The following is a 24,266-nucleotide window of genomic DNA, read 5'->3' on the forward strand; positions in this document are numbered from 1 at the left end:
TTAAGAACCGTGAATCGCAAAACAACGCGGAACTCGCCTGATAGATACTTTTCCATTTTAATTTAAATTATCTCACGTTAGTAGAAAAGTTAAGAGAAAAAAATTGAAATGACAATGTAAATTTTGCACGATTGATATCTATTTCTTAATTACCAAAACTCGTGACGTTCGTGCTTTATTTAAATGCCGTGCATATGGTACGTGGAATACCGTAGATAGTGTTGTAATGTCAATAATAATAATGATTTCTGCATCGAGATAGACGCTACATGTAGGCAGTAATCCAAGATTAACCTTTACGCAATCAAGGCTTTCAGCATATCGCGCTGAAATACATGCACACGGTCTATTTTGAACATAATACTGCATGCTTTTGGTAAGGTGAAGATTAATGGCACTTCCTACTGGCGTGTACTGTATTAAAAACTCGACAGACGCTTCTAGCGTTATGAGAAAAAATATCGCTCTTAAATTTCATTGAAAGATTGATCGTTGCGAAAGAGAAGCTTGAAATGAGTTTTGTACTGTAAGTTAATCAATGAACTTCATACTTTTCGATATTTAGTAGCTCACATTTGTTGTGAACGTTGTCTTTGACCTCAATGATTTATTTTAATTAAGATGGTGAATATACATATAATTCTTCCTCGCGAAATTTTCGAATGGTAATCGCAAACATTTTTTCGCGCAACTCGATCAACGGCGATCGAGTTAAGGATGATACATCAAGATATGTATATAGTCACAAAGGGGCTCGATACATTCCTATAGGAGATATGATTACGTGCTTCGTACGAGACAAGCGAATGTCTGCAGAATCCGCAAAGATCTTATCGAAACAAGCTTGAAAATTGAAATCGAATCACGAGCTTAATAAAATTGAAGTGATCGCGCGCGTTCAACGAATCTGGACTTAACAAAAATCTATGAACACCGATATTTTCAAGAGTGGCAATCGATCATATTGAATTATTTCAATCATTATTTGTTCTTTTCCAATACTGCTTTGTATCTCAAATGCGATAACCAATCTATAAAATTAGGGAAGCCATAAAAGTATTTTTTGACCAAATATTTTTACGTACGGTATTATAAGTAATTAAGTTTGTTTAAAATTATTTGAGCTACATAAAGATACAGTCCAAGTTTTTATATAAATATTTACATTTGTGGTAATTACTATTCCATTTTTGAGTCCCTATCTTTCTCTCTCTTTCTTTCACTTTCTCTGACATATTTTAACTTTGGATATAACTCCGTAAAAATTATTCTCAATATTTTCCGATTTTACGATTGTATCAAACTCTCTGTTTTTCAATAAGTTTTTTTATTTAAACTCAAAAACGTAGTAAATATGCACAGAAAATGAATGGGAACACACACATGCGCGCTGCGGAATTAAACAAAATCAGTCGGGAATTTGCTTCAGAGAACCATATATGCTTTTCCAATTGTATGATGATCAACATGGTCAAAGCCAGACACGCGCAAAATTTAACACACGGAAATTATATAAATTGATGTATCAAACTGAGACTCTGGGATAATGGGCTCGTAATGCGGATTACGAGCATTTTCGCAGCAAAAACTACGAAGTTACGAGCGGCTCGTGAAAAGTTAAGGCGTACTTTACACTGGGAAAGAAAGCGTCTTCAATTCTATCTCGTAGAGAGCTCGATGTATCCAAGCAATATTCAAGAGAGATATCCGTCGCATTAAGAGAGAGAGAGAGAGAGAGAGAGAGAGAGAGAGGGGAGAGAGAAAAAGAGAGATGAAGAGATAAAAAGAGATAAAAAGTGAAAAAGACGAGATTGCAGATAGACTTGGAATGGGAAGGTAGACGTGGAAAAAGGGGATAAAAGTCGGCTTTAGAACCGCGGTTTTCGCGCGGAAAGGCAAAGCACTTGCCTTTGACTTGAAAAGGAGTTTTTTAATTGACCCATTGTTGCTGGTCCTAAAGCAAAGGTTTCCTGTCGGCGATTGTAAGCAGTTCCGGAAGCATTGTGGATATGCACCAGGTGACTCACGAAGAGACAACAGCTGTTTCACTTTTATCGTGGGATTAAGAAATACTCGTTAATGGAACTATAACGTCAAGGCGATCCTGTGCGAAGTATATTGTGAATTGTTCTTTATCACAAAATATTTTTAAGTCAAACTGTCGCAGGTATCTAACAAGTAACAATATAAAAAACAATTTTGCAAATAATTAAAATTCTTACTTGCTTGTATAATTAGTTCGTGAAATCTCTAACATTTAAAACACCGTAGTGATGTTCTGTCGTATCGAATATATATATTTTTTATTTATTTGTATGATAGAAACAGGATTGTAAAATATAATTGGCAGTTATTATTCGACCAATTGGGCGGGTCAGCGCGCGCTTGTAAATGAAAACGCACGAAGTCACACGCGATAAATTCGTTCGCGTGAAATTTGCACGGGCCCACAGCGCCTTCAGGCTGAATTAAATGATCGAATCGCGCCCGGGCGCGATTTAATTTGATTTCCCAATCAGCGGCTTTATTATCAGCGGGCGACGAACGGGCGAGGGCGATGACAGTGCGAGGCAGAATTTTCGATCGAAGTTTCACGAGGGCGGATATGCATGCGTGTACGATCGCTGCGCGATTCGTATCGATTCAATTAATTATATTATTGGCAGACGTGCCGATCGCGATGCGATATTTTTGTTACACTCTATGTCGATAAACCTCATTGATAGTCACAAGTGATAGTCACAGGTTGATTGCTCTTTTGTTGTTTTTCCTGTTCTCTTGTCTACGTAGTGAACTAAATACTTTTTATTTTATATTCTTGATGTACTTAATTATGCAACATTTTATATTTTTCTGTGTTTAATGCAATAAAATAATTTTCTATTATTGGCACAATTATTATCGCCTGACTTTAAATTATTTAAAAAATATTGCGGTACGTACGATGAGCTACTACGCTATTTGAAATAGAAATAACTGTTTAGGCGACAATCTACGCGAAAGTTGCGCTGCAATTATTGAAATTTGTTGCATTGAACGCGGGTTATTGAACGTCCGTACAAGTGCGCGCGATATAACCGCGCTATGCAATCGCATTTGCTCAAGTCTGTGGCAAGTACAATGAACCAAACTGCGGGACGTAGATGCGACAATAAACATAGCTGCCTCGGCTTCCGTGAGCTCGATGAGAGACAACTCTAACGTACGGTCTATATCTTATCATCGAACGCACAACTCGACTATCAACTTCCTGCGTTCGATATTACACGTATGGCGCGACGTGTTTTGGACTTACATATACGACGAGTGGCTTTGTTCGTCGAAGGGAGAATATCGATTACCGACAGAAAGATTCTCATACGTACGCGGAACTGGCAGATCGCACGACTGCGAGAATTGAATTTTGCAATTTTACTGTCAGCCACGAAGGCTCGATAATCCGCAAGAATGACGTGTATTGCATGTTAACGCTAATGAACTTGGCGCGCACAAAAGGAAATAAAACCTTATTTCTTTATTTACAGTTGTAAATAAAGCTTTTCACAACAAGTTAAAAGTTATTAAAATTCATAACAACGACGATAAAAAGCGATATCGAAATATGAAAAAGTATTTGGGTAACATTTATGCACATAAACGCGCGAGGAGAGATTAATTACATATTGAAATATTGATTATTCAAAGCCTATTCATAACGCTGCCGAGCTTTTATGAATGGTATATACTGCGGAGATTTGCTCGAGACTGGTCTAGCGAATAGAACGGTGCTTATCGCATTTGTACCAAATGCAAATAAGCCTTCCACTTCGATTTTCGTCGTCATGACAATCGGCGAGAACGTGTCGCCGATGCAATGGCAGTGCAATGGGCTATTATATACCGGTAACGACCGACCCGAAGATCCTGGCCCCCAGGATTCCCGAGTATTATGCAGCAATTGGCTCTACTTGGCGTCACGACAAGTTCGCATTTAGCATCGGGTGCACCGATCGACACCGAGTGCGCACTGGTGTTACTTCCTCTCGGAAATTCCGCGTTGCAAGCGCGTCGGGAACGTCGGGAACGCGACTCTTTCTCGGGGCTCGGATCCGCCGCGCGCGCGACGAATCGCGGGATAACAGGTGGCACGAATAAAGGCGTGAGGACGTACGCCATGAAGGTAAATATAAACGCGCTTGCGGTATTTAACGGCCACTCGCAACTGCAGAGGGAAAAACGAGCAACGCGTCTCGAATGCATCTCGGATCATATACGAGCCGTCGAATGGCGCAGTAGGTTGTATTTTTTTTTTATTTTAGAAAACGGTAAGTAAAGCGGTACAAAAATCCTCGGTATAAAATTTAATTTTATTCTATTCTTTGACAAAAAAAATATAACATTTTAGATATTATGCCAATACAATTAGACGCGTGATATTTGTGCTTGCAAAATTGTGCAGTATAATCATCAGCAGGAACATTGCAACCTTAACCAGCTGCAGTTTATTTATAAATTGCGTTCTTGAAACCGCGTACACGGGCGAAATATTTTCGTCTTATCTCGACATCCTAAATATATTCCGCAAAATCTGAAGATACCGCGTGCCCTCCGTACGGGATTCCTCCAAGCTATTTTCGCCGATCGGCTCGTTTGACGCGCACTCACCGCTATCGATTGAATGGATATTCAATCATCAGTCTGTTAAAATTACTAATTTGCAAAGAGAATCGATTAGTCATACAGAGTAGTGAACGCGATAAAGCGATGGTTGCGCGCATTGTATAATACATCACGTGAAATCGGAGCCGACTATTCTCGACGGAAAAATCAACTTTTCAAAAATTTTATAAAAGGAAAGATGTTACGAAACCCAATTTATTATAGATATATATACTTTGCTCAATATAGAATATAAATTTCAGAAGGAAGAAAATTATAATAAAAAGATTTGGTGTAATTATAAAATAATATAATAACAATATTGTACATTAAATCAATATCTTGATAATATAAACGATGATTGAGTTATATCACTTATTCTAGCGAAAGCTATCAAAAAGAATTTAAAATGTTGTTTGAATTTGTGAATTACTGTTCAAAATTTTGAGAAAATAATACAGCAAGGTATATTGAGTTAGCGAGACATATTTTACGCTTCCGCGTTTTTTACATTTCGAGGATTGCCATTCCAGCAAAAGGTATATAATTGTTTGTTACGCACGTTTTCCCCCTTCTGTCACTCACAGGATATCCCTGTGGATATCCCCGTGGGCTTGTTTTCGGGGTACTTTGTTGGGGAAAAAACATGAATTAATAGGCTTCGGATGTGGACCGAATATTCATTCGGATAAACTCCCGCTTAAGTGGATATACAAACAAAATTCTGGTTTCATTTATTGCGCGTGCCACACGCATCGCTTGCTTTGTGTTAGCTAGTCGTTTGACCGTATAATACGCGTCTCTGCTTGATTATGTGCGACCGATACCGCACTCGATACCCGTAATCGCGTTAGATTCAATTTATTCTCATTGACCGTATCAGTATCCCGAAATCGATTGCCGATAAATCATTTCTTTAATACCCCCGTGTATAATCCAATAAATGATCAATTATTTTTATTAACTTATCGATAACTAAAGCGTGATTTTTTGAACCGTTAATTATATCGTCTCTATATATTATTTTTTGTAAAAAAAATTGTTTGCCAATCTTTTTCGTGCCGGAATGTCCGACGTGTATTTTTTGCTGGTTCAAGTTTTTTCAATCTCTTGCCAAACAATTTATTCAATTTTCCTTTAATATATCTCCATGTGGAGAGCATTTTAGCGGGAAAAGAATTTCGCCAGGAAGGATATTTCGCTCGCGAAGTACGTGCATGTAAACGTTCATAACAACTAAGAGAGGTCGAGTACTCCGATAAATTCCAACGTCGTCGTCGTCGTCATGCAATGTGGCAGTCCTCATGCCTGCACTCCGTATCCGGTTCACGGACGTAGGTCGGATGAATCAGCAGGGAAAAGCGCTGCTGCTTTATTTTTGTTTGCGAAAGAGAGGCCCGCCACTGACAGTTACGACGACGACGCGGCGTAAGGAGCAACGCTCGTGGCAGTGGGTCGCCTGCATTTGTGTCAAGATCAACTAACTTTGTTCGCCTTGTGTGACAGCAGCTCCGTCACCGCGACGGCGTGGACCGAAACGTTAATGCAGCTAGTGTGTCTCATATGCGTCGGTTTAAAAATACCCGATGCCCCGCGCTGCTCGCGGCATCCCCGTTTCTTTCCTCCCGAATAAATTTCGTGAATCAAAGCCAAACGTTTCGGGCCCGGCGAGCTAATCCCGACAAACGGAACCGTATTAAATAATTCACTTTTGTTTTAATATCGTTAGCGTTGCGTAGTAGCTGGCTTTTGTTATTTGGAAAGTATTTCGGATAAATTTGAAAAGTATACAAATTAATAGTCGTAATTTTTCATCGTTTGCAGCGCTGGTAAAATACGATGAAGAATTACAAATCATACCAGTTGCATAAAACTGGCGTACAATATACAACGCTAATTTGTCAGAGGCAAAGGATTGTAATGGCGATGTAAATATTCATAACTAAAATCGCAATTAATAAAGATTAAATTACTACACGGAAAGAACGGTTTTGCTGAAGTATCTAAAAATTCAACTATAGATACAGATCTGAAAATAATTTTGTTGCACCATCAAAATAAATATATAGAATACTCAAATTGATGATTGCAAAAATGTTAAAATTGTTTACAGCATTGTCGTCATACCTCAGCGACCTACTATAATTATTTTGATGGTGCAACAAAATTATTTTCAGATCTGTATCTAGCTAAATTTTTAGATACTTCAGCAAAACCATTCTTTCCGTGATATAAATCTGCCGATCAATTTAAGCCGCGGTGGATTAACGCTCTGTCTTATACGGCGAACGAAACGCCCGATCTAATCAGAAATATCTGTCCCCCTTACGATATAAAATAGAATGTCGCACACGTGTCGTACGGTTTCAACATTTTCACTCGCCCCCTCGAGAAAAGTTTTCATTATAAGGCTGTAAAAATGCATGAGGCCATTTATAATGCTCAAGGGCGTTTTCATATCTCTGAAAATAAAGCCGATACGAGAGATTTATTTCGTTTTCCTTATACAATCTTCTTAAAAACTGTATAGGAAACGCATCGGCATTTCACGTCACGTGAGATTAGCCATTTCGAGTGATAAGATTGGCCATTCGATACGCGTTTTCGACACGCTTTTTATAAGACTTTTTTTTATTCCGCGTTTTACCGCGCCCGAACTAGTTTCATTAAGAAGACCATCTTTTACCGGGACAACCTGCGTGTGAAGGCAGAAAAGGAGGAAGAAAAACGCACGTCAAGCCGCGCGAGGTACAATGGAGAATGTATAACTGGCAGTGTCATTGTCTCAAGCAATGATTAACGTGTCTCGGCTACATTGTCCACTCGGATATATGCCGTCGAATAAAATGACAACGCTATTCAACGTGCATCGACAAAGGGAAATGTTTATCCATTGAGAAAAAAATACGCGTAAGCCTTTCTCGCGATAAAAGTGAAAAAATAAATGATTCGCCACTGGAAATCATAGCCAGTGGCTTTATTTTTCGCAACAGTGTCACGAGTTCGGTCGAAAACGCTATCATGTGCGAGTGAATGCTCGCGTTAATTGGTTTCTTGCGTGACGATGGCAGGTGTCATGCCATATATAACGTCATTTGTGTGATTACACCTGAGGATAAACAGCTCCTCGATCTTATTACGGACGAAATTCGCGACGTAGTGATTCTCTCTCTAAAGACATTACTGAAATATAATGTACGTACCTATTTTCATGTGGGTAGGCTACCTCTCTATGCATTACGAGCAATCGTCGCGAATTTATTAACGTTATGACTCTAACGCGTCACACATTCCGCTTCCCCGCGAATCAGAGATAACATATAATTCACGAAACAAAATGCATTAACTGAAATTACATCGCGAATATTTACACTGTCGAATACAACGGCCTGCCTTTGATAAATTAGTCCGTCATATTATTTCGAAATTTCTCCAACGCTGTACCGCGCATTATTACATATATATTATCTTCTTTTTAATATTATTCAATAACTGGTTTGATATTGTATGAAAATTTTCGCACAATGTGTATGTGTGTGTGCACCGATGGTGCTCGGCGTGCAAAGCTTCACTGCTCGGTAATTGCGTTCCATATTCACTACGGAATTCGAGACTATCGATACCTTAGGCTTTCATTAGGGATATAGATCAAGAGGCGGCATGCGAGAGCGTTCGAATTACCGATGTTTACGTATTGACTTGGTAACAACGGTAGATTCGTCGTTCAAATCGATAGCACGTTTCCATCGTGAATATATCGAAAAGCGCTCTAAAATCCAGTAAAATGTTAATGCGACGTAAAAGGAAATTTACCCTAATATTACATCGTAATCTCGTTCTTGTCGAAAATATTCTCGAGCACTTCTGCATCCTCGAGCGTTCCGGGACAGAAGTGCATGCTTATATATTTACGGTGATCTCAGGCGCGTGTCGCAAAATGTATTTCAACTTCCCAGACTTGCGGAAATTTTTAGAACGCTTTTTCAACCTCTCGAAAACCACCCTTAAGTCTTAGCGCGATCTCGAAAAGATCTGAGAGCTTCGAGAATATTTTGAACACTATGAGGCTTTTCTCAAGAGTCTCGAGCGTTCACAGTCGAAAGACTACGCGAACATAATGCCGTAGAAGACTTCGATTTTCTCAGCTTGTACTAGAGACTTTACTTAGAGAAACAGAAAGAGAAAAGTAATTAAAACTTGAAAATTAAAAAAAAAATCGCACGTCTCAAGCTCAATACACGTGCTTTGATCGTCCATCGCCGTGACCGGAAATCAATCAGAAATGTGAGAGAGTAGAAATCGAGCTTTCTTTTTCAATCCCAGTTGCGTAGCGTCGGAAGGAAAAGTTTTATAAAGTGATACGGTGACGAAAAGGCAGTCAGCTCGACGATAAAAGCCTCTAATACGCTTCGAAAGGCCTCGACAGAGAGAGCGTTCAGTTTCATCGAATTATGCGCATGATGTTCTTTAGTGTCGATTGCGCAGTCGTTGAGTGGTGTGCCTTCAGATTCCGTGGCCTGAATGCATAAAATTTATTTCGACTCGATGGAGAGTGCATTTACGATTTACGATATACTGATGCGGAGACGCGCGGAATTTCAGTGCGCACAATGGTATATACAGTAGTGTATTTACAAAAATAATACATTTCGCTTTGATTGTGATGAAATATTCATTTTGTTTTGCAGCTTTACCGTGCTCACGATGATCACGGCTGATAAAGTAAATACAAATCTAACATGTCGATATGAAAAATATATAAAGTACACGGTAATCAATACCGTGTCTCGGCTGTGTCAATAATTCATTACGTTTAGTGTCATTCGATATCGCAAATCGGATTTAGGTTTTCATTTTTCGTCGAGGGTAAGAGATAACGCTGCAACTAGAATTGCGTCGATTATTTTCTAACTCGGCTGCAGCTCATCCCGTGAGCAAATTTTGTTGCTTGTCATTCGTTTGCGTAGCGCGCACTCAAGTTGCACGCGTAAATTGTAACAAGGGAAAAAAAGAAAGAGCGATCAGGAAAATCGTCTTTTTAGATACTCGTCTAAGACGTCTTTTAATCGTTAGTATTATCTGGGATTAATCTGGGCGAGACCAGGCAGTCAGGCCGGAGTAATTCATTAAGGAGAAACGGGGGATCGAGTCGTCTCACCGAAGGAGATGAGGCCGCTGTTCAGCATAGACAACTTAATCTGACTGGGAATAGAGGCGAGACTCTGTCCGGGATGTAGCTGACGCTTTCTGGGCGGTTTCTCCGGTGCTCGGGGCGCGCTTCTGCTTCTATGGTGATGATGATGCTTCCTGTGCGAGTGAGAATGCGAGTGGGAACCGGCGGCGGTCGAGGCCGCGCCCGTACGATCGGAACCGACGCTGCTCAAACCAAGAACACCGCCGCCGGTCGACTGCGTTCGTAGCGATGACATGCTCTGCAAAATCAAAGGAGAGAGAGACAAAATTAATAAAGATACAAATAGGATATGTTTTATAAAATGTGAAAAATAACGTTATATCTACGAGTTGCATAAACTACGCGCAGGAGAAGATAATTTGTTTTTGATAAATCGTTTCTATCGTATTTATTTATTTTATGTCAGATCATGGTTTCGAGCTTTTGAAACGTTCAAGTACCGTCTTTATAGCGATATGACAATATTACTTTCTTAAGAGAAAGAGAAAAAGAGAGAGAAAGGGAGGGAAGGAAAGAGGAACTATTGATTTCTAGTTCTTATAATTGAGTAGATAACTTTAAGACAGCACAGAATTTAAAAACATTTTGAAATTAAAGGTGGCTCTATTTTGAACACTTTAAAATAAGAAAAATAATATTAGTAGTAATTTTTTTCATATTTCATGAGTAAATTCTGACAATTCTACCAAAAAAATACTAATTCTTATTGTCAGGATGCATTCTACCATTACAAACTTTTTTATAATATAATAAAATAAAACATTTTAATGATTTTTTATGGAATTTAATAGATAATTTATTATGCATATATTTTTTCTCCTCCTTTTACAGAGGGCATCACACGTTGGAAAAGATGTCGAATATTAATCCTCCTTCAATATTTGCATTCGAACGGCTTGTATACCCAAGAGCCCAACGTTAAGCGCCAGTCGACGCTGTTTGTGTCATACATGCTCACTATCCCCCGAAGGATTATCATCGTCCTCCCTGCGATCCATCGCGCCTCGGAACAAACTGAGCGTAATGCACGACGCTCGTTGCATCAACCGCGCCGTTACGTCGACCTGAGAAAGCGATTCTCGTATTTCTCGAGGAAACATATTTCCGGAAGATGGCATGTCGGTGACAGGACTTATTAAAGACGCTCTCAAAGATATAATTTACACGTCTTCCGGGTGCCTAGGCCGATGAACGGGCTTGTTATTCGTAATCATTTTCCAGAAGATTTCCGTCTTTTCTCCGGTGCGATTGCGGGTTTCCGCTAAATTTCACAGGCAAGCAGCAGCAAAGATCTAAAACAAGCAACGTCTCGCCTACCGATCGACTATGATTATCGTTGCACGCGACGTGGCAGAGAATAGAGACGGCCGGTTGGTTGGGCCAGCTGGCAACGTGACGCAGAGGATCGCGTCGTGTTTTCCTACGTTTCCTCGACGCCTATATTTATCGGGACGACGTAATAAGTTAATAACCCCTTACACGTGCCTTCGGTATCGTTCCTAATGACCAAAAGCGGCGTTAAGTGCCGATGCCGTTTAGTTTCGATCTGATTATCAAGTTCGGAAACTGTTAACTAAATAACGATAAATCGTAAGGGAATATATATACAATATTTTCTCGCTAACGTATAAAGCATTTGAAAACACTTGAGAATTGTAAATTCAGGCAAAATTTTAAAAGGTTCTCTACAATTATTATTTTCTGTAATTAAAAGCGACGTCAATGAGTTTAAGTGTCTGCTTAGTTTTGACCTAACGCGCGAAGTCGGACTAAAACTGAACAGTGGAAAGTCACAACAGGCAATATTATGCTTTTAATATGGAAACTTCAAAATTATTTGGAAATTGTTGCGTAAGCATTTGGCACATTTAACTCTGGTGTATTCAATTGTTTCTTATAAGTAAAACTTCGACATTTTTTCTGAAACTGTTTGCAGTCATATTCAATTTATATTATGACACTTGTGACAAGTTTGCTCTCAAAAAGCACGTTCGTATTCTAACCGCGGAATCTATAGACAAAGATGTTATTTTATCGCCTTCTTCCCTCATCGCATTTTCATTCAGTTTTCAAGCCTCGTCTACGTCTCTCTACTTTCCATTAGCAACGACGTACTTTTAATCGCATTTGCATGCGGGAAAATCCGAGAAATAATGCCATTAGAAGCACCGTAAGTTATTCTACTGACATAACTTTTTAGATTGAGCATTAATAGAGCTTCGATTAATAAATTTAAGTCGTATAGAGATACTTTTTTAACTTTGCATCGAATGCACTAAATTTATTTCTTTTACGAACATATTGTAATGTCTATATTGTATAGACTTTAATTTTACATTCTTAACATAAAAAATAAGCCTAAAAACTCGATACAAGTAAAAATTTCTCTAGAGAAGCTCCCCAGAAATTAATTCTTATTATTTCGAGTTTGCGAAACAATCTCCGGTACGTGAAATTTTTGGAAAAACTATCTCGCGAATTCTCGCATGCAATTAATACAACGCGCGGAAACTATTTCTCTCTCTCTCTCTCTCTCTCTCTCTCTCTCTCTCTCTCTCCAGCGTTAAGTTTCTCTTATTCATTTTCTATTAGCGTAGAATAGCTCGAATTACTCGGACTCGGAGCACACGCGCAGCTTCTAAGAGGACAATTTGCGGAGACGAAGTTTCTTGCGAAGCCTGCGCAATAAATCTTTCATGCAAATCGCTCAAAGTATTTTAATCTTTCAAAGAGTGAGAACGTCAGCGGGACGTACGTACGTACGATTTCCATACTCTCTTATCAATTAGATCAATAATATAAATAGAAAAATACAGTTTGTAGAACTTATATATGTTTCAAAAGTCCATATCTCATAAAGATATAGCGGTATCCTTCAGGTATAACTTTCGCAGAAGTATTATTTATTGTACACTTGGCACCAGTCCCTGTCGCCCAGTCTCCCGATCACAAGAAACTGAAGAAGTTGGGAACCAAGTTGGGAACAATACGGTTTCTTACAGAAATATTTAAATAAGCGCGAACTGGGGCAGAGATTTTTTTCGCGTCACGAGATGAGCGGCACTGCTGATTTCGTATACGCGGCGAGTTTTAATTATCTATGTAGATGGATACCAATCTCCGTGTACCATTCCCTCGGCGTGCGATTATCAAATTACGTTGACGGTACTTGCTTAATCCGTCATTGTCGCGTCCACTTCGAGCCCCAATAATGGATCTTCGTCCTAATGCAGTGTGCATATTTCAACGCTGTATCACGTCCGTATATCGCGAATTCCCTTTTGCAGTTCTCTTTCTACCGAATTAAACGCAATAAAATGCACCGCAGAGGAGCGTATCGACAGCGCCTAATTGCAGCACAATTAAACAACGGCTGCTTAATCGGCCGGAACTGAACTCCAATGTACAATAACGCTTTTTGCCGAATACGATTCGCGCGAAATATAATTTGTAAGAATAAAAGTTTTACATTTGCGCGAAATTTCTGATATTATCCGATCCTGGTATTAATTTTGCAATCCGGAAATGTTCGATAAATTGTGTTAAAAAGAAAACTATTTTATTTTTGTTACGTACAAATATATTGATTAAAATCACCATGCGTAACTTATAGCTGCAATTAATGGTTACGGTATATTGCAATGAAACGTCCGACTGATTTGCTTAATCGACCAAAATTAGAAAGCTATTTCTCTATATCCCGAATTTCAAACGTCATAGCTGAATTAATTAATAATTAAGCAGACGGAATTGCTTGTGCGTGGAGCTCGATCGAGCGGAAAAAGCTGACAATATGTTCAATCGAGTTATAATCAGAAATTGACTACGCATTAACTGTAATTATTAATAACGTTAACTTAATTACTGATTTTTGCTCCGTAATTCACCATCGGTGCGCGAAGAATCTCCCATATCGAAACTCATGTTCGTGTTAATACGAGCCCGAGATAGAGTGGACGTACTCAATCGCATTTGCTCCGCATTTACGGGTGGCAGGCCATAAATTCAGGCCCAAAAGTACCTAGCACCTAGTACGAGCCGTCATCTCGGCAAAGAAAAGCGATCAAGAGAGAAGAAAAGAAAAAGGGCAAGAGAGAAAGAGGGAGAAAAGCCGTCGTCTTTCCCTTTTATATCCCCCTCGCTGATATATATTGTTCTTGCCGCTACCGCTCTCCTCTTTAAAAACCTCCAACTTTATTTTATCGCCTGACGGTTGGTCGGGGAGACGGCGGTGCAAAAATAATCGCAAAACACTGTCGGGGACGCTTCTCCCCCGCAACGACAGCCGCACGAATCGCCATCGACTTTCGCAACTGCGCTGTCGGAGTTACGCAACTCCGTTTGAAGATTGGTTTCTTATCCGTATCCGCGCATTGTGTCTCGTAATTTACCGTTATCGTTACGGTATGCGTTAATTGTATGCGCGCGTTAATTAAATTTAATTCGACGATCTTGTGATTTAATTTCTCGGGCCAATGAATTATTCATACTGCATCATCGCGTGTATTACTTCATTCCGGAAAAAACTTCGTGAAAATATGGGATGGCATGGCATAATTAATTTTTCATATACTTTAACTTTTTAATGACTATACCGTGCTGATGGGATTTCACAAAATATACATGTTATACATTAATTCTAATTTCAACTTTGAGGAAGATTTTTATTTTATCTGAAAAAATACAATTTTTAATCCGAATATAAAATGCGCGTGTAAAAAATTCTGATAAATCTGCCGGTTTTTCGACTCATTTTTGCGGGCACATTTCGCGAGTCCCTCTCTCGTTCGAAGCGGCGCTTCTTTTGTAAATCCAAATGAAACTTCGTGGTTTTGCTTGGCGCTCGGAATTATAATTGCTCCTATTTGCGTTTCACTTCTGTTTACATTCGCGGACGTGCCCGGGCAAAACTTTCGTGGCTACCATGCTTGTTTATCGCTCCCGAGAAAAAGAGCGTCCTCTCGATTAACTCTCGTCATAATTTTGCAGCTGCCATAATTTACGGCTTATTATGAAAGCATCAAGCGTGAGCGTATCGGCGCTTTCGGCGAGTTCTACTTCCTTGATGTTGTTTTCGCGCAAACTGATGAGAAGCGAGATACCGAGATACGATAGTTGTTTTACGCTACTTAGATCCTACGGGAATAGATTCTTCAGATTCTGGATAAAATACAGCTTATCTCTTTAACTTTAAGATAGCAAAATACGAATATTTTTTTTACATTTATGATAGTTTTTTTGTGTAATTAGAAGTATAAATTTGCGTCTATTTGCTATAAAATATTTGCTATATTTATTAGTCTTTCTCTCTTATTATTTCTTTATTCTGGCAATCGTGTAATGTTTTCTATTTTGTTTCTACATCAGATATTATGAAAACATAATTCTTTGTGTACGGGGAAATCTAAAAATATACATCTGACTAAATTAGAATCCCGAGGATGGAAATTTTATGCGGGGGCACGAGTATGAGAGGAGGAATTTTAAAAATATATTACGGTAAACAGGGCGATACGTTCGAAATAATTTCGTGCTTCCGTTGAAAATTCGTAGGTAATGGAAAGAACTTCATATATAGCTTCGTGAGGAAAGTTTTTCAAGGTTCCGCGTGGGCATCTGCGTTCGTGGCGGATATTTTTAAATGTTTTGTAAGCAGTCAACGAGAGACAGCCCTTGCCTCTTCCGAAGGTCGGTTATTGACCATACCGTCGGCCTCTGAATTCCTGTACCGAGGTTGTTATCGTTATTCCGTCGGCGCAAACCTGTTAGAACGCGGCGGCGCCAATGTTATCAGTTCCATTCCACAAAGCGAAACCGTAACGATCGCGGCAATTTAGCTTAGCACTTTCGTAACGATTCACTTTGTTATTTTTGCAGGCGAGCTATGCCCTGAAATATTGCTGAAAAATACCGTGTAAGAATTCTTAGAAAAACTCGAGTAAGATGGTTGATTTGTAAAATTTCAATCGGATATTACATGGCTATACGTTCGTTAGCGTTCAAAATTTAATTTTGTTGAAAGAATAGACGTGTCTGTGTATGAAGACTTTAACGTGATAATAATTGAACGTGCGAACAAAGTTATCTTAAAATGATTTCGATAATCGCACACTTCTGAGAGCGAAAAATTCTTAAAATACACTTCTCGGATTGAGTTTCCTCGTGATGTCCCGATATCACTGTACTGCAGTGTGATTCCAAAATCAATATGGAGTGCAGCAAACAAAACCCAGATGTTTGGCTCCTCGTCAAGTCGACGCACGGAGATGGAAATCATTTATTTGTTCTCATTTTGCGCCATAATCGAAGAGTCAAGGCGAAATACCATTTCTATCGATCACGCGCGCATACATAAAATTGATTTCGACATTTTTTAACAAGTTCACTTCAGCGTAAAGAAGAAAAACGAAATATGTTTTCCGCGAGGTTTATATATAGCTCGGCTCAGTAAAAAGCTGATCCAGTAGAAAATTAATATAGAAACTTGTATTCTGCGGCAAATTTTCAGTAAAATGGGCGACACGCTGACAGATTTAAGACAGAATTATTTGGTGGATTCGTTGATAGAGCGCTGAATTTTGACGGCGCGGCTAGTTACAGCAGTTAAATACACAGACGACAGTCGGGCCATGTAACAGGCTAATCCACTGGGGAGGCCGGTCGACAACTCTCCGCGTTTACTAGCTCAAATCCATATGTCATACAGTACGTCGTTCTTGTTTGATTTCATATATGACTGCTTTAAATTATTTATTAGAAGCAAATTTATACAGACAAATCCGGTTAATGCCCCCCCCCCCCCCCGGTCGATATTGAATTCCTAAGTGACTGTTATATTTCAATAAGAGGAACTGTGGATTTGAAGTGGTCTTGAGTTTAAGAGCGCTCGAAGCTTCAGCATGCACTAGCTAGCCCCAAGATCGAAGTCGACTCTTTCCATGCACATGTTTTTAAATACATCTTCCCCGAAAGACGCAGCTCCCATATGAAAGTCGATGAGCGCACTCGACTCGATAGCAACAATCGCGATTTCTGTTTCCACGTGAAATTAAGGCAAATGTACCAATCTCCGCGGACGGTTGAGAGCACTATAAATATATCATAAATATATCATAAAAAGTAATCGTAAAAGGTATATTTCTTAATCCAATTAACGTGTAAAGTAAACTTCATACTATTATTAAATAATAAAAGTTAATAAATTAAATGTTATTCTTTACAATAAGTTTTTAATAAACAAAATATTTTAAACTGCAAATGTATCAATGTCTGGACGTACTTTTTATTTTTTATTTTATTCCTTTCTTTATCTTATTCCTCATACTTTATTTCAATTAAAAAGTTACTTGCCAGTTGTCTTTAAAATTCAAAACGGTTTAATAAATCTTATACCAATAATTCCTTATTTCTTTAGTGCGAATGTCAAGAGACTCGACAAAATAAATTACGTCTATTACACCAAAAAATAAAGTATTTTTTATTCCACAAAAAAATATATATTTATGGAAATAAACGTTTGGATACTATAACTAAAGTTTCAAAATACAAGAAAAATATTTTTATCTTTGATTTTAATTCGCGATGAGATAAAAGTGTCCAGATATAGGCAGATACGTATCCAGGCATTGTGTACATTTACCTTACAGTTGTCTCTAACACCAAGTGAGTTCATTCGCTGAATGCGATTGTCTTCCTTTCCTCCTTCTTTTATTTAAAAAAAAATTAAAAAATTAAAAATAACACCTTGTGCAAGCGTGCATGAATATTTCGAAGGTATATTTTTGTGAGATTTTTCAGATGCCGCGCTTCTAGAACGTCTCCAAAGTGCTCGTTACGGCGGAATACGATGAGATGCAATCCCGACTTTAATTATACCTTGATTGTCACCGTCACGGAAATCAAAGGACGTGACTGACGTTAGTATCCGTTCTTTGAAACGCGATCGGGACGAGAAGGAAGCGTCGCGCGCGCGCTCGTCGCAAGAACGCGAGTATATACGCCTCTCGCCGCAAACGCCTCGTAAATTCTGTCGAATCGTTTTCACGCGCTAATTAACAAAACGGATTGCCGCGCAGGAGACCCACACGAGATGCATACCACGCATACCCTGGCGATTTATCACGGGACATAATAACTGCGTAAACGCTTAAGCCGGAGAATTACAGTCCCCTCTCAGGTTGGCCGCTCTTAATGCCCGTCTCGTCGCTGAATAGTCGTCGAATTTATATGCTTGTAGGAACGCGTGCGAGTACATAATCGATTGTCATCGCGGAATTTGTAAGCCGCTGCACTGCCGTATCTTTAATCCGTAATTAACGCCGGTAATCCGAAGTGCGTCCTTGTTTCCCACGAGACCGCGCGCTCACGTCGTCGCTTACCTCGTATTTAAACTCGCGACAAAAGAGGAATAGCTCGCGATGTTACAAACTGAGATGTAAAGAAAATACAAAGTCGTATACGTTAATTACGCGCCAAGTTATTATGTAGATTTGTAACGACGACTGTTTTACGTGACTAATCGCGAGCATATGTTAACCTAGGTTACGTGTCTCATAAAGTAGATCGCGTATCATAATGACTTCATAATCGCCATCGCGCATTTGCGACGCCAAATTTTCCACCAACAAGCGCACCAACAAGCGCACTTTTTACTGACCTATAAAGAAATCGACGGCGTTTCTTGTTATCGCGAGAATAAGTTTTAAAACCCTAGATTCGACGGATGATTGATGCAGTTGCATAATTGTGCGGCAACGTAATGAAATTAATGAGGGTTAATAATGATGGTCTTCCGACTGTATAATACACTAATTATTACGTTGAATATTGGATCAATAAATCCACTTATGTAATATATTTATGTAATATATTTATGTAATATATTTATGTAACATATTATGTAATATATTTATTCTTGGAATTGGAAAAAAATCTTTAAAAAGATTCTTAAATACAACGCATCTTTATTTTTTAAAATATAGATATTGTGCAAGTTTATTTTTTAATGATCTTGTTAACAACGTTTCTCTTTCTTTTCGCAAGTTTATCTGCTTAAGACATAATAAATTGTGTTTCAAATGATAATTATATTTTGAAAATTTCCATGCACGATATAATCGGATATACGTGTAACGCGATAAGTAATTTAATGCCATTCCGTTTAAGTAATTTAATACCATTTAATTATATAATTTACTGTCATAGTTTTAAGTAATATTATAGTAGTATTTAAGTAGTATTATATCAAATTCAATTTTTCATATTATCCATTATTAAATAAGACAAACATTTACAACGCGACATGAAAACATTTATAAAATTGCAGTAACAACTCACAGAGAGAGCTAGAGAGGACAAAAATCACGACGGGAGAGAAAATCCCAGTCACCTCGATACACCGCGCGGATTTGGATTAGCGACGACAATACCGGTGCATGAATCTCGGTTTAACTCGTACAATCGCTCGTACGCGCTCGCGCATCCCAGATTCCGAGGTCCTAATGATTTAAATCGGGCATGAATCAACGCGGACGCGCACAGAATTCCGACCGAAAATAATTCGCGCGCGCGGCTACGAGCTGGTTGAAGGGGGGAGGGGAGGAGAGATGTAAGAATGGTCGCGGAATTAAGCCGCGTATATACATATGTATGCCTTCAGTATATATCGGTATATATTCCTCGCGGAACGAAAGCCGGCGATAAATCTCGTGTCCGCGAGATATAAGGCAGGCATAAATAAAGACGCGCAAAATAACTGGCATTTTTAACCCGACGGTCTTCCCCTCCCCCTCCCCCCCCGCGAGACCCCACTTGTCAAAGGGAACCCGTCTCCCTACCTGCGAGAAATCGCGAAATACATTGAACGGTATATATATGCCTCATCCTACTCGATCTACTCGCCCATATATCCGGACTATTTCTTTCTATATATCGGTGCTCTCGCATTCGATACTCACCGGCAAACATAGCCGCTGATGCGAGTAAATAAGACGATAAATTTACGATGGCGAATTCCTTTCCCGACCCCGATAAACATACTCGCCAATTGCCAGATATACTCATTTATCGCCGGGATAAACCCTCGGGCGTTCGATTCCCTTAGAAATTTCAGGCCGTTGATCATGTACCGTTTTTTTTTTTTTTTTCATCGATGACGGATAATTTGTTACGTAATTACGTGATTTTTCATGACATATATCCTTTGTTGATATAAGAATTAACATTATTCAAACTGCCGTTAACGATGATTGATTGCCCTGCTTGTTACTAACGAACGCTGTGAAAGTTGTCGAACGTTATACAATTATATTTAGTGTGCACTTAGACCGACTATCGATTCCTCGCTGACGACAGGTAACTAAATCAATTATTTAACTTTATTATCTCTTTCCGCAGACTAGGCGTCTTATTTTGAGATTATTCACGCGGACACGAGACAAAAGAATTGCGGCGAAATCGACAATCGATGCGACACTTGACATCGTCTCTCGCACATTTCTCTGCCGCAAGCACTCACACGAGATCTATTGTTCAGATCTCTTCTCTTGCTGAATATTTAAATTGCTCATTTTTAAGGCACATCGATTTAAATGCCTTCGATGCTGATCTTTACGAGAAATGAAAAGCTTTCGATTTCATGCAAGAGTGCAATTTATGATTAGTCCCATTTCATAATTTTATATATGTATTCAAATTTGATCATAAATAATTTCTGTCAGTATTCTTCTTATATATTATAACTTATCATGTATGCATATGTACAAAATTTTACGTAATGTAATATTCATTGTGATGAAATATGGAATTCAAGAGTAACTTTTAGATATATCACGAGTCAAGCATTTTGCGTGTTACCCCAGTAGGAAATACTGCTGACTCAGCGAGGTCCATTAGTCGCTAGCGTTTCGAATTTTCCGACATGCCTCGGCCACTCGTCGTTATTTTCACAAACTATATGCACTTATGGCACTTAAATCATGTACAGACGCGACGTAGGATGAGTGCGCGAGAGATCCGCGTATACTTTCTGCAAACTGTAAATTTTTTAACGAGGCTGAAGTGTCAGAAATCAAATTAAATCAACAAAAATAATGGTTTATTTCGAGAACGACGTTTAATTAAAGCCCATTAAAACGTAAATCCCTTTCTGACAAGTTATACACTACCGTATTGCAATTACTTGGAAACTTTTAATCTTGATAAGTTTCACTTTGTGAAACACTCCTTCAAGTTTTTCTTGATGAAACGTCAGCGTCATATTTATTGGAAAATTTTATTGATCGAAAAGAAACGCGCGTGCCGCACCGATGCATCCGATATAAGTGAAGACGTTTGTGTGCATAGTATGCGCGCATATTCTTCCAGCAACAATTCGCGTGTCACTATGATAGCGAAGCCGTTGCACTTTTACGTACGTCAACGTTCGAGATTGATGCCACGAGATTTCAGGCAAGATGACGTCTCGCGAAGGCGAAGGCGTTTAACTGAAACGCGATACTGCACTTTTCTACGCGTATCGATCGCGAAAAAAATATTGCACTCTGAAAATAACACTTTTTTTGGTTGATTTTTTATATCTGCATTTTTTTTCAAACGAGAATTATGACGACGTAGTGTCGCAAAGATTTGCATTGACTACGTTACAATCGATCGACCAATCGTTAGTATATTAATAAATATCAACTGTCTTTACGCTGAATGCTTTTTGTAAGTAGAATGCATTGAGAGAGTCATGCAATTAAAAGAAGAATTAATTTATATAAAATGACTGAACGAAAGAGTCTGAATTTTTAAGTTAATTTATTTAAGACACATAATCTACTGGATTAATTCATTTTTCTTGCAACACCGATCAATTATTCCCCAAAAGAATTATGTGCTGTAGGAACCATATGGAGATCATCCGACAAAATATCCGACTCAATAAACGTCAGAGTGAGAGATCTCCGCGTCACGTGCCAGCGTTCGGAAGAGTTATAATTTCGACGAGCATAATTCTCCGCGAAGATATATACGAAAAGAAGATAGACGAATATAAATTTCGATTTCGACAAGCCGAGAATAAAGAGATTCTTTTTCTTTTTTTTTTTTTTTTGGAAAGCGATAAAACATGTTACGGCAAGGTTAATTCTTATAAACTATCTTCCAACGTAGAAAATCGGGCTAAGATAATATAACGCAACGTAGGCAGTATATGTAAAAGCTTATAATTAACAATAATTACTTAATCTTTGTTCTCTGTTTATCGTGTCGCAAATAGGCTCAGTTACAATTATAAGATCTAAAATAAAACCGGAGCGCGCAATGAAAATTAATTAATTAATTAATTAAGTCGCGGTGTTATCGAGCGTGAAAGAATTAATTACACCGACGGCATATTCGATTAATTAATTTTTTAACTGAATCACAATTTGTGGGTGACGAAATGAAGTTTAACTAACGACAGCCTACAGCATCAAAACTCCCCGTCCCAGTGTCTGACCATTTTTGCACGCGATCCCTTTACTACTTCGAGACTTGTTACTGCGAAGAGAATGACGCCGAGATCGCTCTACCGTCACGTCGCCTCTCTCTCTCGCGCCTCCCGTGATCGCGCGGCAATTTTAATTAGAGGATTTGGAGGATTTTAATTAAGGCGGCGGTTTTCCTGGCGGCGAAAACGTGTGCTTTATATACGAACGTCGAAATTCCGCTCGGCGCCATGCCGAGTCTCGCGCTCTTACGAGCCGCCGTCTCGTCGTCGTCGTCGTCGTCACGCAGTGTTACATCATCGAAAACAACGTGAAAACGTAGTATAGTTATATTTCCTATCCGCCAACGCGAGGAAAACGTGAGCGTAACAAATTATATCGTAGCGAAATTTACGACTGGAGCTGCGAGCTCGTCAGGGATTCGACTTCTCCGTTTTCAACGGCAGCGTACAGAGAGATGCTGGAGTGGAAAATTATAAGGGAAGAGACATAAGTGTCGACTCGGATTTTGACTGTTTTGAAAATATTAATTTAAATTAATATTTTCACATTGTAATTATTTTTTTAACAATATGAAAAAATTAATAGTATTACATTTGGAAAATTTAAATACATTTGTATTTGTACAAATATATTTATTTTGTCGTCGCAATTAATTTACCAATTTATTTCTGATGCCTATAAATGCGCTTGCATTTTATACGCAAATATTGCATGCTTTCTCCTTTTTTTTTTCATTATTCAGAATGTCCATTTTTAATAAACAGCTCTTGCCAATCTTCCACTCTATAGAATTCTACTAGGAAATATGCATGACTCGAATTTTCAATGTGGCACTTCGAGGCAAATCCCAACTGAGGAAACCGATTTTCTTTCAAACGTGAGAATCGCGATTCGCCGTTTTCAGTTTATTTTCGATTTTATCGTTTGCCTGGACGCACCTGGAGTGCTTACGAAAGAAACATATGTTTTCCGCGTCTTCTCGTTAAGAGTTAAACGCGGAAACGTAACTCCGCTTAAAGCCACGGACTCCAACCAGTCACGTTCAACATTTCGTCGTTGTCATGCGAGTACCGCTCCGGCTCGTTACACCGGGCCAAACAACGCTTCAAACACTTGCTCTCTCGATCCCTCGCCGCCTCATCTATCCCGGTGTAACCCTAAATCCGTCTACACGGTACACAACAATCTATCACGGCATACGTATACCAAGTGATCGTAACGTACCATATGACGCGGCTGCTTCCGAGTTTGACAAACTATCGCGAGTCCTCCTCCGCGTGCAGTCCTTCTGCGATACCAGACGTTCAAGGACCACCGTGCACTGACTCTCTTCTTCGATCAGCAGCGTGCACCACCACCCCAGTGTCATCCAAGCAACAACCCCCGGGATCAAGACTCAACCCTCACACGGCGCAACGTGACACGATCGCGCGCACGCTTCTCGTTCTTCTCGATCCCGGATCGACCGATCCCGGTACTGGTGATCGATCGATCGATCGCCGGCCCACCACGATCACCCCCCGCGAGTCAACGACTGTTGTGCGCTTGGTCTCCGGCCCTCTCTCTCCCTCTCTCTCTCTCTCTTTCTCTCTCGCCCTCTCCCTTTTGCGCGCACTGATCATTCACCCACCACCACCACCAAGCACGGCACGACGCGACGGCGACGACGGGTGGCGACGACGACGACGACGACGTGGACGATCGCGAGGTTGGTGGCGGACTGGCACGGGGCAACGCGCGAGTCACCGTCGACGACGAGTCGAGTCGCTCTGACGAGGAGATCCTGGGGGGCCGTCAGGCTGGCTGGCGAAGAGGCGGCGGGTGAGACGCGAGGGTCCCCAGCGGAGAAAGAGGGATAGAGAGAGAGAGAGAGAGACACCAGAGAGGGAGAAAGAGAGGTCGCGGGGGTGGTGGGAGCGGACGTTCGAGAGGGGAGGAAAGGGACGACGGCGTCGGCGTCG

At 39.6% G+C, this 24,266-nt stretch overlaps 1 protein-coding gene across 1 annotated transcript in view; it reads right to left on the bottom strand.

Annotated features, from left to right (window-relative positions):
• The window catches only part of LOC112458690 (receptor-type tyrosine-protein phosphatase kappa), a 64,988-nt gene extending 40,936 nt beyond the window's left edge, over positions 1-24,052 (bottom strand). The window contains exons 1-2 of the mRNA XM_025022445.1: positions 23,530-24,052; positions 9,797-10,070 (exon numbers count right to left, since the gene is read on the bottom strand). Coding sequence (XP_024878213.1) covers positions 9,797-10,070; positions 23,530-23,532 — 277 coding nt within the window. The 5' untranslated portion in view covers positions 23,533-24,052. The remainder of the gene's footprint in view (positions 1-9,796; positions 10,071-23,529) is intronic.
• Positions 24,053-24,266: the final 214 nt, after the last annotated feature.

This window comes from Temnothorax curvispinosus, unplaced genomic scaffold (genome assembly GCF_003070985.1).
Source record: "Temnothorax curvispinosus isolate PA1 unplaced genomic scaffold, ASM307098v1 QBEX01000879.1, whole genome shotgun sequence".
NCBI lineage: Eukaryota > Metazoa > Arthropoda > Insecta > Hymenoptera > Formicidae > Temnothorax > Temnothorax curvispinosus.